This window comes from Nylanderia fulva, unplaced genomic scaffold, assembly GCF_048542155.1.
Source record: "Nylanderia fulva isolate GAGA-0341 unplaced genomic scaffold, ASM4854215v1 Scaffold646, whole genome shotgun sequence".
NCBI lineage: Eukaryota > Metazoa > Arthropoda > Insecta > Hymenoptera > Formicidae > Nylanderia > Nylanderia fulva.
Window position 1 is genome coordinate 1 of NW_028190749.1, and position 14,417 is coordinate 14,417.

Genomic DNA, 14,417 nt, shown 5'->3' on the forward strand with positions numbered 1-14,417 from the left:
CAATTCAATAATAATTAGAAGTAATTTTCTTTTATTTAAAATGTAACCTTTGAAAAACGATAAGTCAGCTCATCTTTTTCTTCGTCATTTTTGGGAAACTTTATAACATCTTTCGCTATGCTTAAAAGATAATTCATAACCCTTGATAAAATCGTTTCGCAGGTTGAAATAGCTGTATCAATCCATCTGCTACGTCTCGCATCGATGATTTGTTTCCTGTAAACCTGTAAAATATATTATATCAATTTTTATACAATTATAATTATTAAAAGAAACTGTTTTATGCTGCACTAACCACAAAAAAGATAAAATATGTTTTTCAGCAGAAACTGCTGATCTACCACCATGCATTTCATTTTTTGGAAAGAAATCTGATTGCTGAAAACCATCTATTAATTGCTCACATTTCTGGACACATTCTGAAATGCCTACAAAACTATGACAAAAATAAAAATTATTATTATTCAGTATAAAAATTAATGCTATTATTTACATTAAGTACATTAATTATATTTTAAAAAAGAATATAAGTTTGATGTTTATATAAAAAGATATAACACTCACGGTGTCATTATCCATTTTTTTCACACACGTTACATAATTTACAGTTTTTGGAATTATTCTTCTAGTTCGAAGAGTTCTAATTATTTCTTCTTCTTCGCTTGAACTAAAAGAAGCTTCCAAAATGAGAAAATGTCTCAAAAATATTAAAAAGAGCCAAATCCGAATTGCTCATTTTGTCGAATTTTCGTTCGTTATTGTTCAAAAGAATGCCCTACTGCTTGCATGCATCCAGTGCACTGAACTGACACCGTCAAAATATCTCGTGCCACTTAGTGCGCACTGGGTGCGCACTATGCGAGTGTCGTGCGTTCAAACGAACGCGCAACACTAGCCAAGTGCGCATTGGCACTGCCAATCGAAGACGCGCCTGACACTCAGTGCAGCCAGTGCACCCCAATCGAAAACGCTATAATTTTTTGGTAGTGGAGCCCCAGGCAAGGGGACGGAACACATTGTCTCCACGCATACACTTTTAAGATGAAGCGAGGTTCCACGTGGATTTGTAACTCTTCACGCAAAGCGAGGTTTTACATGAGATTATTTTTTATGCAAAGCTTTTACTTTTATACTTCTATATGTGTGGTACAGAAGCTCCAAACCCATGTGAAACCTCGCTTTGCCTTAAAAGTGTATGTGTGAAAACAATATGTTCCGCCCCCCTGCGAGGGACTCCATTACCAAAAATTAGACACATAGAATTGGATCGAACCTCGCTTTGCATGCGAAATTGCAACCTTATATGGAACCTCATTTTGCATAGAAAGTTGCAAATCCATATAGAACTTCATTTTTTTAACTTGCGAGTCAGACTGCCATTTTTAAGTTTCATATTCGTGTTCAAAAAGCAAAAATACGTAGGAATTGGGTGTTCTTACCAATTATTTCATATGGTGAGTTTCTCAAAGTTATACCAACTTTTCTTCTAATTGAGAGCAACTTTTCAACATTTTTCGTTAATAACTTTTAAATAAACAATGACCGCCAATTAATTTATAAGGGAAATTACTCAAGGTTATGACCTTGACGATATATGTCATCCGAATGGCATCTTCTATACTGCATAATTACCAAATATATTTCATTCTTGATTTCCAAGTTCCACTTATCAAAGATTTAAATATAATATGAATGTAGAATGCTGTGTAAAACTATTAAACTATTAAACTATTAAATAGCATAATTAAATAATTAAAATATAAACAAATTTTGTGATACGTTAGTTGTTTAAATTTATTTATATTCCAATATGTTCATATAATGAAATAATATTCCATATATGTATATATATTGTATATTATATATTATTGTACGTAAAATATTTCTGCAACAAAAGAGTTAAATGTATTTTATCTCATTTTTATTGTTTAATTTTATCTAAATTTTTAAATAAAATTAAAATTTTGAACTTTTAATTTACAACTTGAATGCTATTAATATGGTGGCTATTGCGCTCATTATATTATGACTCTTTATTATTATTTCAGAATAAGTAAAATTATTCTAACGCATGCGTTATCGATTAATTTACTATTGTATATAAAAATAATTTTTATACAAACTCACAAATAAGCATCTAAATAACTAAAATAAAACCGAAATTAAATATAATACATAATCTAGAAAAAGTTATAACTAAAAAATTTATATTTAAAATAAACGAGGAGCCAAACGCGTATATTTGTGCGTATTATTTATTGCGAAAATTAATTTTTTGTAGACAATTGTGCATAGGACACGAATTTTGCTTGGTATACTATCAAGACCAATATTTAGGAAATGTATCTAAAGAGAGGATCTTCGAGATTACTTAATTGCTGTATTCCCGTCTGATCTTCTTGTAGAACAAAAATTTATGTTATGTAACTGTTACTGCATGTCAATTTATTCTTTATTTTAACAATATTCTTGAAAATATAATGTCTTCTTATTTAAGTACCAAATATCCAAAAAACAAGAGTTTATTTTATTTTGCTGCTGGATCGATCAAACTACCGTCAGATGTGTCAGCATATGTTCTTTGTTTTCATTGCATATGTAAAAATTATAGGTATAATTATAGGTATAAAATTATATGTATAATTTTATAATAGTAGACACACACAGTGTGTATCTGTGTTTTTGCGCGTGTGCGCGCGCGTGTGCATGTTGTAAATACGCGTGAGCGTGCGCGTAGCATGTGGTGTTTCCTTGCAAAGCTCAACTATTCGCCATTCGTCATCATCGGTAGTTTTATTTCCTCTCTCGTACACAGGCACATAGTTCTTGTTCATTTTTCTCTTCCTTCAAAAACAGACGTCAAAGCCGAATATTGTGATACATTATATGTTTTACTAAATATATCAAGATAATTAAAAACCATATAACCGCGTAACTGTCTACATTAATAGTGTTGGAACAAAATCAGATAAATAATTCTAAATGTTTAAAGAAATACAAAAAGAAAAAAATAATCTGATTTTATTATAAGTGTATATTATGTACTTAACACATACCTTTTATTCAATTAATATAAAAGCTAAAGTAGACAAAAATTTAATATAAACTTTTTTAATTAATGAAAATAAAAATTTATATGAAAAATAATGAACACTAACAGGTTTGAAGATTTCATTTATTCCTCTAGTATATCCTATTGTGAAATAATGTTTGTAAAAAATTTTACGTTTTTGTATTGTGGACTTATTTCGTTATCGAAATCTCAGCAAAATTACACCAACAACGAAGAGAAAACTCATAATTTGACGGTACGATACGAGGTAGGCACGGATTTTACAACAATTTATAGCGACGATATAAAAACACTGCGATATGATTTGTATGAAAAGTTTGCTAACAATACGCAATCCAACAAAATGGAATATCGCACTATTTCTACGAATAATGATCGCAAAGATGTTAATTTGAAAATATATAAACAAAAAAGTCATTCTGTTAACAATCATGAGGATGATGACAAAATACCGAAAATCTCTCAAACCAATTCGACAAATGTCAATGATAAAAATAAAAAAAACTTTACGTCACGGAAAATTTATGAAAACTTGCTTCAAAAGAATGATTCCATGACGAACAAAGTCTTTGAAAATTTAAATAAGGATAGTAATGAAAGTAATATTGTCCCATTAGAAATGTGTCGTAATATTACTTGCATTCTGCTCTGCTGTCCTCTTGGCAATAGCATGAGATAGAATGACTCAAAATGCATTCCAGAAGAAATTAAATACGTCTTTCCGAATGTGACTTACGAATACACGAACGATTCAGTGCAGAACGAAAGTAAGAGAGTGGACGAATTCTTTTATTTAGCCGTCAACAATTTGTGCCTAAAAACGCAACCTTTTATGATAGGCGAGGATCATCAAAACGATTATATGATTTATGCCAATGGTTCTATTTATTTATCTGATTATTACTTATTATTGAATTCGTCATCATATTGTCTCGCCGGTTTCTTGAACAGGGGAAAAATATTCAAAGTGATTTACTGTCCACCTGAGTATATCTTGAGATATTATGCAGCAAAGATATATGCCAACCTGGAATTAGTGTGTCTATTATTTTTGATGCCAATATTTCTAGTGTATTCCATATTGCCAGAACTACGAAATGTACACGGCTTCATATTGCGCAATTACAGCTTCGCTTTATCCGTTACACACATATTTAAAGCCGTGAAAATTCTCTATTTAGTGGTAGATGTGTATGCCGTCTGTATTACACTTGGTACAGTATATCTAACAATAAATTATATAAATATATACAATCAATGCAGTGTACATATTTGTCAAGCATATTTGGATATTAAATTATCTTTTTAATAATTGAATATATAACACTTGTTAAAAATTTAATTATTAATAATGAATTAAATTAAAGTTTAATTCATTTAATTATTAGATTAATTAATCTAAGTTTGCTTTAATATATACAGGGTATTCCATTTTATCTTATTAGACACTCAAATATTTCGAAAAATATGACGGAAAAATGTTTCGAACAAAAATTGTTTGATTCGAAGGGAAACACAAAATGGTGTCACTAATTTGACCTTGAATGGTCTAGAATGTCACGTAAAGGTTATTTTCAATTTCTTTATTATGACCCCCTCTATTCTTTATTGCATATTTTTTTAGTTTATCTCAAGAGCTTTCCAAAACATTATAATAAAGTACATATATGTATATTCATAAAGTAGTTTTCAAGTTATAAAGTTGGACAGTAACAATTTTTTGACAAAAAGTATATAAAATATCTTGTAAAATATTCAGTTTTTGATAATCTTACCTTAATACTTTTATGCACGAAATAATAAAACGAATTAATTGGTATAAAAAAAAACTCATAATTGTTTAATAAAAATTAATTTGCAACATGTTGCAAATTAATACTTCTTTTAAAAGCAATTATGTGTTTTCTTTACAACAAGCGATAGGTCTCATTACTCCGTGTATAAAGTATTAAGAAATGATTACCGAAAACTAAATATTTCACAAAATATTTTAAATATGTCAAAAAATTGTTAGTTTCAAACTTTATAACTCGAAAAGTACTTCATAAAAATATACTTTATTATAGTGTTTTAGAAAGCTCTTGAGATAAGCTAAAAGAATATGCAATAAAAAATAGAAGTTCATAATAAAAAAATTGAAAGTGACCTTTACGTGACAGTCAAGATTATTCAAATTAGTGGTACCATTTTATGTTCCCCTTCAAATCAAACTACTTTTGTTGGTATTTGTCTGTATCCTTTATATGCTACGAAAAATTTACATGTCTTATTGTTAGTTAAAATGGGACAATCTGTATATACATACATACATGCAATGTTGCATTTTAGAATTTTGTAAGGTTAGGTTGTGAAATATTATTTAATTTATCATTGGAAGAGTATTAATATTTACATTAATAAATAAATATTATTATAAATTTTCAGTGCAGAAAGTAGTAAATCTGTTTTTAAGTAAAAAAGAATTAAAAACGTGAAAATTTTGAGTTTCTCTATTTTATGCGTGCTTTGTGATGAAAATATTTAGTATTATAGCCTTTATGTATATATTCATTTTTCAGCCTTTTTGCAATATTTTTTTCATGCGTCAATGTACTTCTGGCTAATTACCATGAGTTTTAATATGTGGCGGACATTCAGGTAAATTGCAAAAGATTTTATATTGTATTTCATACTCGTATTTGACTTAATTACCTCTTATTTTAATTAATTATTACAAGATTGTTTTATAGTATTAAACAAATTAAAAATTTTGTCAGAACAACTATAAATTTTTTGAAAGTATAAATGGTATATTAGATTATGAACATTAAAAATTTTTATTTTATTAACATATTTGTAAAACATTACAACGTAGTCTAATTCACAATAATGAAACCAACTTTTCTTACAAATGTTTCTTTTACATTATACAAGCTTGATATTTATACCACGTTATTCTTTTTTTATGTATAAAATAAGGCAATACACGATAATTTTTGACATGCATATATTTTTTGCCTCTAAAAACTAAATAAAAATTTAGATAACCTTGGTCTGTAGAATATTTATGTAATTTGAAAATAGTTCCTAAATATCATACAATGTATATTATATTTCTCATCGTAATTGAGTTGCATGTGTCGTGTATCGTATTATGTAAATATACTTTTATAGTTGCGTAGAATAGGTTTTCGAGAAAGCTTCGATCAAAGGCAAACATTAATTTTGCATTGAAATTTCTTTTATCTTTATCTATACTTATTTAGTTAAATATGACATGTAAATTGCAGAGAAATCTCTTCGTTACAAAGAAATGTCGTACAATCCGGAAAAAAAAAATTGGTGTATTATGTGATTTTTGCGTACGGTTGTCCATTTATACTTGCTATTGTTTGTGTCATTATCGTGGACTTTGTCTCCGATTATATACCAACAAATTTGAAACCAGAATTCAAAAGGGGAAATTGCTGGTACTATGGTGAAAGTATGTTTCACATAATTTTATTAATGCTATTTTTAAAGTGTGTGAACAATATAAAATTTTATGACATATACTTACAGATAAAGAAGCGTATGTGTTGTATTTTTACTGGATTAAAACTACCTGTACCATTAGTAGCGTTTGCTTATTCATCTCTACGGCACTAAACATCAAACGCTACGAAAAGGATACAGATTTTCGTCTAACAGATTCAGAAAGCAGGCGGTATAGTGATAATAAGATATGGTGAGTATTCTGACATTTTTACATCGCTGTGTGTGTTAATGTTTGTATACTGTTTATTATAACCTCTAACAGTACATAATAAATGTATCGCGCGTGTGTATATATATGTATGTATCCATAATGCAATGCTCTCATAGAGGAGAGCGCTCCTATCGCTATCTACAATTATATACTTTTTTTTTTTTTTTTTTTTATAGTCAGGAAATTTGCCTAAACCAAACTTCGCCGTCCTGACCCCTAAGGGAGGGTCAGGAGGCTTTGTGATGGATTCCCGCCCGTAGTATCCCGAGGGACTATCGGACGGGGGACCGACCTAAAACCTGACTGAAGCCCCTGGTCGTATGGGTATTGTCCACCGCGGAACCGCGTAAGCATTACTTCACGGTGGACACCCGACCGGTGTCCTGAAGGTAGGACACATCCCCCGGGAGGATACTACAGGTATCCCCCCGGAGAGGACATCCCTTGCCCCGAAAGGGCATCGAGGGGAGCCGGGCTACTAGCTCCCCCCGGACTTCCCAGGGTCGACGTGCAATGAGATCGGGGCCCTCACCCCTCTCCCTGGCGAACCCGGTAAGTGAGACGGCCGCAGCCGCCCACTCCCACATGAAAAAAACGTCACTGGACGTCACCAACTACGTGGACAGACATATACACAATCCACGACAGAGACCAAGCAAGGGCCACAGGCCCAGCCCTCTAGGGGCCAACAGCGAGGCACTATGGCCGACCACAAATAAGAGGTGGTGAGGGATGTTCTCACCACCTATAGACGCAAGACAAAGAACTAAGACCACATAACTTGGCGTAGGTGAAGAGGCCGCGGAGTCACCTCACGGCAACCTCCCCAGCACTCAACACCCAACACCGCTACCTACTACACAGACCTGGCGGGATAGGGGGGACCGCGGAGTCACCTCTCGGCATCCTCCCCGGAACCCCCCCGCACCCACTGCTACTCACTACGACAAGAGACACAACAACACTAGACATTAGGGACAGAGCTGCAGCCCGACACGGGGGACCCACCTCTCGATGATCTCCCCCGCCCCAGACTACAGTCCACCCCTATCCACTCAGGACTCTCAGGAGCCCGCGCACGCTCGGCAGCAGGAACGCCCACTGAGGCAGCCTCAATCTCCATAGACCGTCCCCCATCGGGACGGCCCGGAGCCTGGCGCCTACCATCCGCCTCAGAAGTTGGGAGCCCTGAGTGACGACACCCCCGAGCCCCCAAAGAATGCGCCGTCGACACCTCTCCGTCCGAACAGATCGGACAGCGAGGTGTGGCGTCACAAAACGCCGCACGATGCCCCGACACGCCGCACCTATAACAGCGGTCAGAACGGTCAACACCCCTCGAACAGCGATGACGCGTATGCCCCACCTCGAGGCAGCGATAGCACCGAAGGGGGCGGGCGCTAAGCAGCTCCACCCCCAACACAACCCATCCCACCTTGAGCCTCCCCGCGGAGACAGCCCTGCGCGCCGTTGCCACCGGGCAACGCACCCACACTGTGCTCCAGGGAGAGCTCCGAGGAGTCCGAACCTCTCCAATCTGAACATCCCCGACCGAGCATCCCCCCAGAGACACCAGGGCATCTCGAATCTCATCGCGAGAGGCGATTCATAATATGAGATGCTGTCAAAAGTTCTGATTGTATTCTCGATAGGCTTAATCGATAACTTGGGTTTCAATTATATATAGAGAATGTCTTTATTTTTGCTCTACGTGTTATATAAACGGAGATATTATGATGTAAAGTTTGATTTTACAATAAAATTGATCATTTAATCATCGTCGTCGATCTTCTCAATGCGCATGTGCGCGAAAATGTACTGTTCGAGCCATTGACGTATGAATATCTGGACGGAGCGTAAGGTCGGATTTCAGGCGAGGGGATCGACATTAGCGGGACGGGGGATCGGCCATATTGTCTGGCGACATTTTGGCGCTCTGTTTGAAATTCAACATGAATTGATTGAAAGAATTGTATTATTGAATTAAAGAAAAGAAAGTGAGACTAGTTTTAATCGTTCAAAATAATATGTTTTTGTAAAATAAAATAATTTTTATTACAATATTTATTGAAATTGATACAATAATTACAGAAAAAATTGATACAATATTTATTTAAATTGATACAATCATTCGAGAATAACATTGATACAATATCATTAAAACACAAGATAATGTAATTTGAAATACTATTGTCCTTGGAACAATGTTAATTTATTGCGAAAGTGTCTTTCACTTTGTTTATTATCTTCCATAGCTTCTTTACAAATATGATATAATCTAACTTTAATATATTTGCCAGCAATTGCTTTTGTTAAATGTATTATATGGTTTTCCAAAGCAGTTTGATCATGTGAATGTTTTTTTAAATTAATAAATAAATTATTGGAGTCAGTAAATTTTCGAAGTACCGAATTTACAAGATAAGTATCTGTAAATTTTTTTTTCATAAATTTTCCTCCACTTTCTGCTAAAGCAAAGCGGATAACTCTTTCTGCTTCGTGACAAATTTTCGTCACACTAGACGATGGGTATTGTAAACGTCCGCGGCTTTTGATTTGTATCAAAATAGAGTTTTCATCATTTTTATCATCTGAAGTTAACGCATGAACACAGTCTTCGCAATACAATGACTTTTTAAGATATCTTACGACAAATCCAGCAATATATACAATAATTCTTGAAGAAAATTCGGTGATTCTACGAATGTCTGGAAAGTACCCGTGATCTTCTATAATGTCTGCAGTCACATTACAGTTTAATTGCAGATCATCATTTAATGAATTGAACGGAGTAGAAGCATTGATTATTTGTTCACTATTTTGTGAAGAAGTTACGTGTAAAATTGCTATGTTTTCAAGAGGTATATAATTACCAGAGCCCGAATCTCGAATTTCGGAATAAATTAGCAATTTTTTAATAGCTGCCTTAAACTGGCGACTTGTTGGATTATTATTATAGCCTCCTTTGGATCTAATGCAACCAAAAAATAATTCAATATGATCTTGACTTATTTTGTATGTTGGAATATATTTCAAAAGCTCCTGCTTCTCACAAACTTCATTATATAAGCCTTTTAAACTTTCGATACATATCAAAAATCCAACAAGCCCCATTTTTCTTACAGAATCAACAATTGGAGTCCCATTTTGCAATTTTAAATTCAAAATATAAGTTTTACATTCGTCTAATTTGTCCATTATTTTTGTATAATTCCAAGAGTTAATAGGTTGTTTATAATTAAACTGATTCATGTTTTTGGAATTAAAAATGTCAAATAAATCATTAAATTTGGATAAAAATTCTATTGTTGCTGAACAATCTTGAAACTGTGGAAGACATAAGTTTTCTTTACAAAGTTGAAGTGCTTGAGCAACAGATTTACTAAATAACTGAGTAGCGAAACGAACTTTCATTTTCTGTTTTTTATATTGAATATGTGCTGACCGTAACTTATTTCCTAAATGTAAGCTTTCTTGTTTTTGTAGATTATGTAAATCTAAAATGTACTGCCATTGGATAAGTTGGTTTAATCCATCAATAATTACTTTCATATCTCCCAACAAGTTGCGAATAAGCTTTATCATATGACATGGATCAGGAAAAATAAATATTTTGTCATTTGTAATTGGATGGGGAAACCAAGTCTGTAAAGCAGTTGGCATTAAATTACATTTTAATTTTTTTGCCGTGGATAAAGTTATGGTAGCACCATCAAAAGTTAATCCAACCACTTTCACACCAGTATCATGCAGTAAGCAAATGCATTGATTAATCAAACCACTTTTTTGATCAGCCGTAATTCCATTAATAAAAAAATAGCCCACAGGTACTTTCCATGCAGCATTCATACACACAAAAAGAAAAACCAAGACATCTTTGGCAATGCTAGTATTGTCGTTTATAATTCCATCCCCAAAATCAACGTAACCACTATAATTTTTACCATCGTATTCAATATGTTGTCTAATCGACATTTCATCAAAAATTAAGGTGCCTAAGAGTGGATAATCTGTAGCTTTTACCCGTTCAGAAATACTATTTAATGCTTCTTGCATAAAACCGGGATTTCCATTAATCGATTTGTACCATTTACTTATTGATTTTGGGTGTGGAAGACATGAATTGAAATGTTTGCGTACATAGTTGTATGCTTTAGGTGAATAATAATGCAAGCTTAAAGCAAATTTTCTAAGCTCAGGAGAATATTCTTTAGAAAGAGATTTTTTTTTGCTACTTGATATTTTACTCTTTGCTGTTAAACGCTTCAACAAGTCTTATTCGTGTCAGGGAACTGCGATCGAAGTCGTCGTCTAAAAAATGCAACGAGCATAAATGTGAAGACTTGGGTATATTACTCTTACCTATTGTTTTTAATATATCGGCATGTTCGTCTGCCAATAAACTTTTTTGTTTGAGTTCTTTTAGAACTGTATTCAATTGCGCGATCCGTTTCTCATACCGCTTATTTTTTTGTTTTAATGTTTGCACTTGCCTTTCATAATATTTCTTTTGGTGCATTAAAGTTTTGCGCAATAATTTTTTCCGTGGTGTATCCTCCAGTCGTTCGGTATACACACCAAATGAAGTAGACTCTTCTTCTCTTTTTCTTTTTAATGTAATTCTGCTTATTTCCGGCTCGCACTGTAATTGTACATAACATTTAAAATTTTATTCATTGCACTTAGTTGAATATAATGAATCTTATGCTCGAGAAAAGTACTCACAATCGAATCATCCTCGTGCACCGACTCTGTTGATGTAGCTGACAATGTATTACTTTGCAAAGAGATTTCTTCTGCACCCGCAACTTTTGAAATATTTGACTGTAAATATAAAATTTCTTTTAATATATACATTTATCCATAGATTTTATATTATAAATGCTATATAATAATAATCTAATGATTTTTTGATAATTTGAATATATCAATTATGTGATCTCGAATAAACTTTTCAAACAGAATTATATTCACATAAATAAAATAATATAATTCAAATAAAACGATATTTACAATTGGAATGGCATTTTCTCTCAATCTTATTCGTGTCAGGGAACTGCGATCGAAGTCGTCGTCCGAAAAATGCAACGAGCATAAATGTGAAGACTTGGGTAAACATTCCATCTGAAGGCCCATAACTTTAGCCCAAGTTAATTTTTTTGATTCATCTTGTGGAAATCTAATGAAACACACATATCAACTAAATTGTATATAAAATAAATAGTAGCATGCAAGGTACGTTTCAATCCACCGAAGTCCGTGCGTAAAAACAACGTTCACGCGGTTCACGCGAGGAGCTTCCGTCAATAAGCCTATAACAACTTGAAAGACGGATAATGTATAATGGATACAAAGGATCTACATTATTAATATGAATCAATGAGAATGTTCGACGCTCAGACACAAAAGCAGCAAAAACATTTTCATTAAATCTTATTTTATTTAAATATATAAAATAGAAGCAAATTTTATTTTGTAGGTTATAAATATACAGTACTTACCGGTGAAATGTAATTGCAATATTTTTTTCAATATTAATTTGCTCTTTGCTTTTTCGGTAGCTTTTATTGCAACAACCGATTGCAGTACAAAGCGGCATTTTTTACAAATTATTTTTTAAGGTAACTTTTTTGTACACAACACACGTCACACGTCACACAGAAACTGGAGCACTGGACGAAAACAGACGAAAACACAGTTGTTTCCTTAGTCTACTCACAGATGGCAGTACTAATGTCGCCAGACAATATGGCGGCCCCCTCCTCCCCTAAAATGTTCACTCCCCGCGCCTTTAGGCTCCGTCCAGATATTCATACGTCAATGGTTCGAGCCGTCAATCTTAGATTGCGTTAATGTCGCTCTATGATCCATAATGTTAGGTTATATTACCCAGCAAACACAAATGTTACAGTAACATAACATAGCTGTAATAGTTATGTTACAATAATTGTGTATATGAAAAATTATTCATAAAATGAAGAAGTTAATAAAAAAAAACTAATCCATTTCTAAAAAAAGGGATGTTATTTATTTATCGAAGTCTCGAAAGTCTCGAAGTGTATTATTGCCTTTAATCCGCGATGCCGATTGGTTCTATCGTTGCGTTTACTTCGTGAGTCGCTATCATTGCATATTTTGACAGTTGTATGTATCGAGGGGTTAGTGTAATGATAGTAATGTATATGAAAGAATTTGGTGTATATAATAGTTAAAATCTGATAAATAAGTGTTTATTAATTTTGTGATTGAGTGGTTTCGACTACAGTTTTTCAGTTAGAAAGGGAAATAGAAATTCGATAAATTAAAATTATGTATATATAGAAATTCAGTTAATTTAGATTATGTACATATTTTTCTTATAATAAGATATAATACCGAATTTGAAATAAATATTTACTAATATTACAGATGTATTATCTATGTTAAATATAACAACAAAGGAAATCGATAACAGTAATACTGACAAGATTTTGAAGGAGATGATTGAAAATTTAAATAATAATATAGAAATAATAAATGATACAAACACAAAATCGCTATGTACGATTAGCAATAATATTAATACTGAAGACAATTATATTCCGAAAAAAGTTTATAAAACGCTTGATACTAATTTAACGAAACTTGTAGAGAGATGGAAAGTATAATTCTAGAATTCAGTCATCATGTCAAATCGATCTTTCTTTCGAGAGTAATAAGGAAAATGCTTCGTGAATTTAGAAAATAAATTGGATATCATTAGATTTCGGATTATATGCAAATTGCATATTTGTTAGTTTTGCATATTCTACAAGAACATTAATAATGTGAATAAATTATAATTTTTTAACTAATAAGCATTAATTAGTTGAAACTATTATAATTTTTTCACATTATCAATGCTGTCGTAGAATGTGCAAAAAGTAATAAATATGCAATTTGCATATAATCCGAAGTCTAAATATCACTAATATAAAGTCAAAGTAAGAAAGTTGAATGCCAGTAAGATTAAACTAATGGAAAAAATATTTAAACGACCAACTGGCTATTATTAATGATGTTTAATTTATTTGTGCAGCAACGTTTCGACCCTAAATTGGGTTCTCTTCAGGCTGATGTTAAACGTCAATGTTAGTTAATACATCTTAAACAACGAGATAATAGGTATTTGTTCACAAACGTGATGTTAACAATATTCGCCATGAAGCGAACTTGGAAGTTCACATGTGAAGTAAAGAACGAGGTTTCATTCGTTTTGTATCGCTTCATGGTGAATATTGTTAACATCACGTTTGTGAACAAATACCTACTATCTCGTTGTTTAAGATGTATTAACTAACATTGACGTTTAACATCATCTAGAACAAAGATTATATTAGTTAAAAAATATACTCCTATGTTGAATAAGTGCACTGACAAATAAGTATAGAGATGTATCCCTAAAAGATATAACTATTAAGTTATAACTACTTATATTACATCCGCTTGACGACGGGCACTGACCGCGTAAAAACGCATACGCTGCGAGATACACGCGAAACCGAAATTGCCCAACGTGCAAGCAAAGCAGAAAGACTTTGAATTTACTTCGCTTGCACCTAGGTTCTTGACCGAGGGGGCCCGTTGCCAGGCACCCCT

At 32.9% G+C, this 14,417-nt stretch overlaps 2 protein-coding genes across 2 annotated transcripts; one reads left to right on the forward strand and one right to left on the reverse strand.

Annotated features, from left to right (window-relative positions):
- The first annotated feature begins 3,626 nt into the window (after positions 1-3,626).
- Positions 3,627-6,783, forward strand: LOC146720642 (uncharacterized). The gene is made up of 4 exons (XM_085488169.1): positions 3,627-3,747; positions 3,829-4,264; positions 6,343-6,536; positions 6,614-6,783. The coding sequence occupies exons 1-4, from the start codon at positions 3,627-3,629 to the stop codon at positions 6,781-6,783; spliced, it is 921 nt and encodes a 306-aa protein (XP_085344295.1).
- Positions 6,784-10,416: 3,633 nt separating this feature from the next.
- Positions 10,417-12,399, reverse strand: LOC114942176 (uncharacterized). Its single transcript, XM_029317473.1, has 5 exons — positions 12,302-12,399; positions 11,814-11,979; positions 11,526-11,624; positions 11,163-11,442; positions 10,417-10,445 (listed from the first exon to the last, which is right to left on the reverse strand). The coding sequence occupies exons 1-5, from the start codon at positions 12,397-12,399 to the stop codon at positions 10,417-10,419; spliced, it is 672 nt and encodes a 223-aa protein (XP_029173306.1).
- Positions 12,400-14,417: the final 2,018 nt, after the last annotated feature.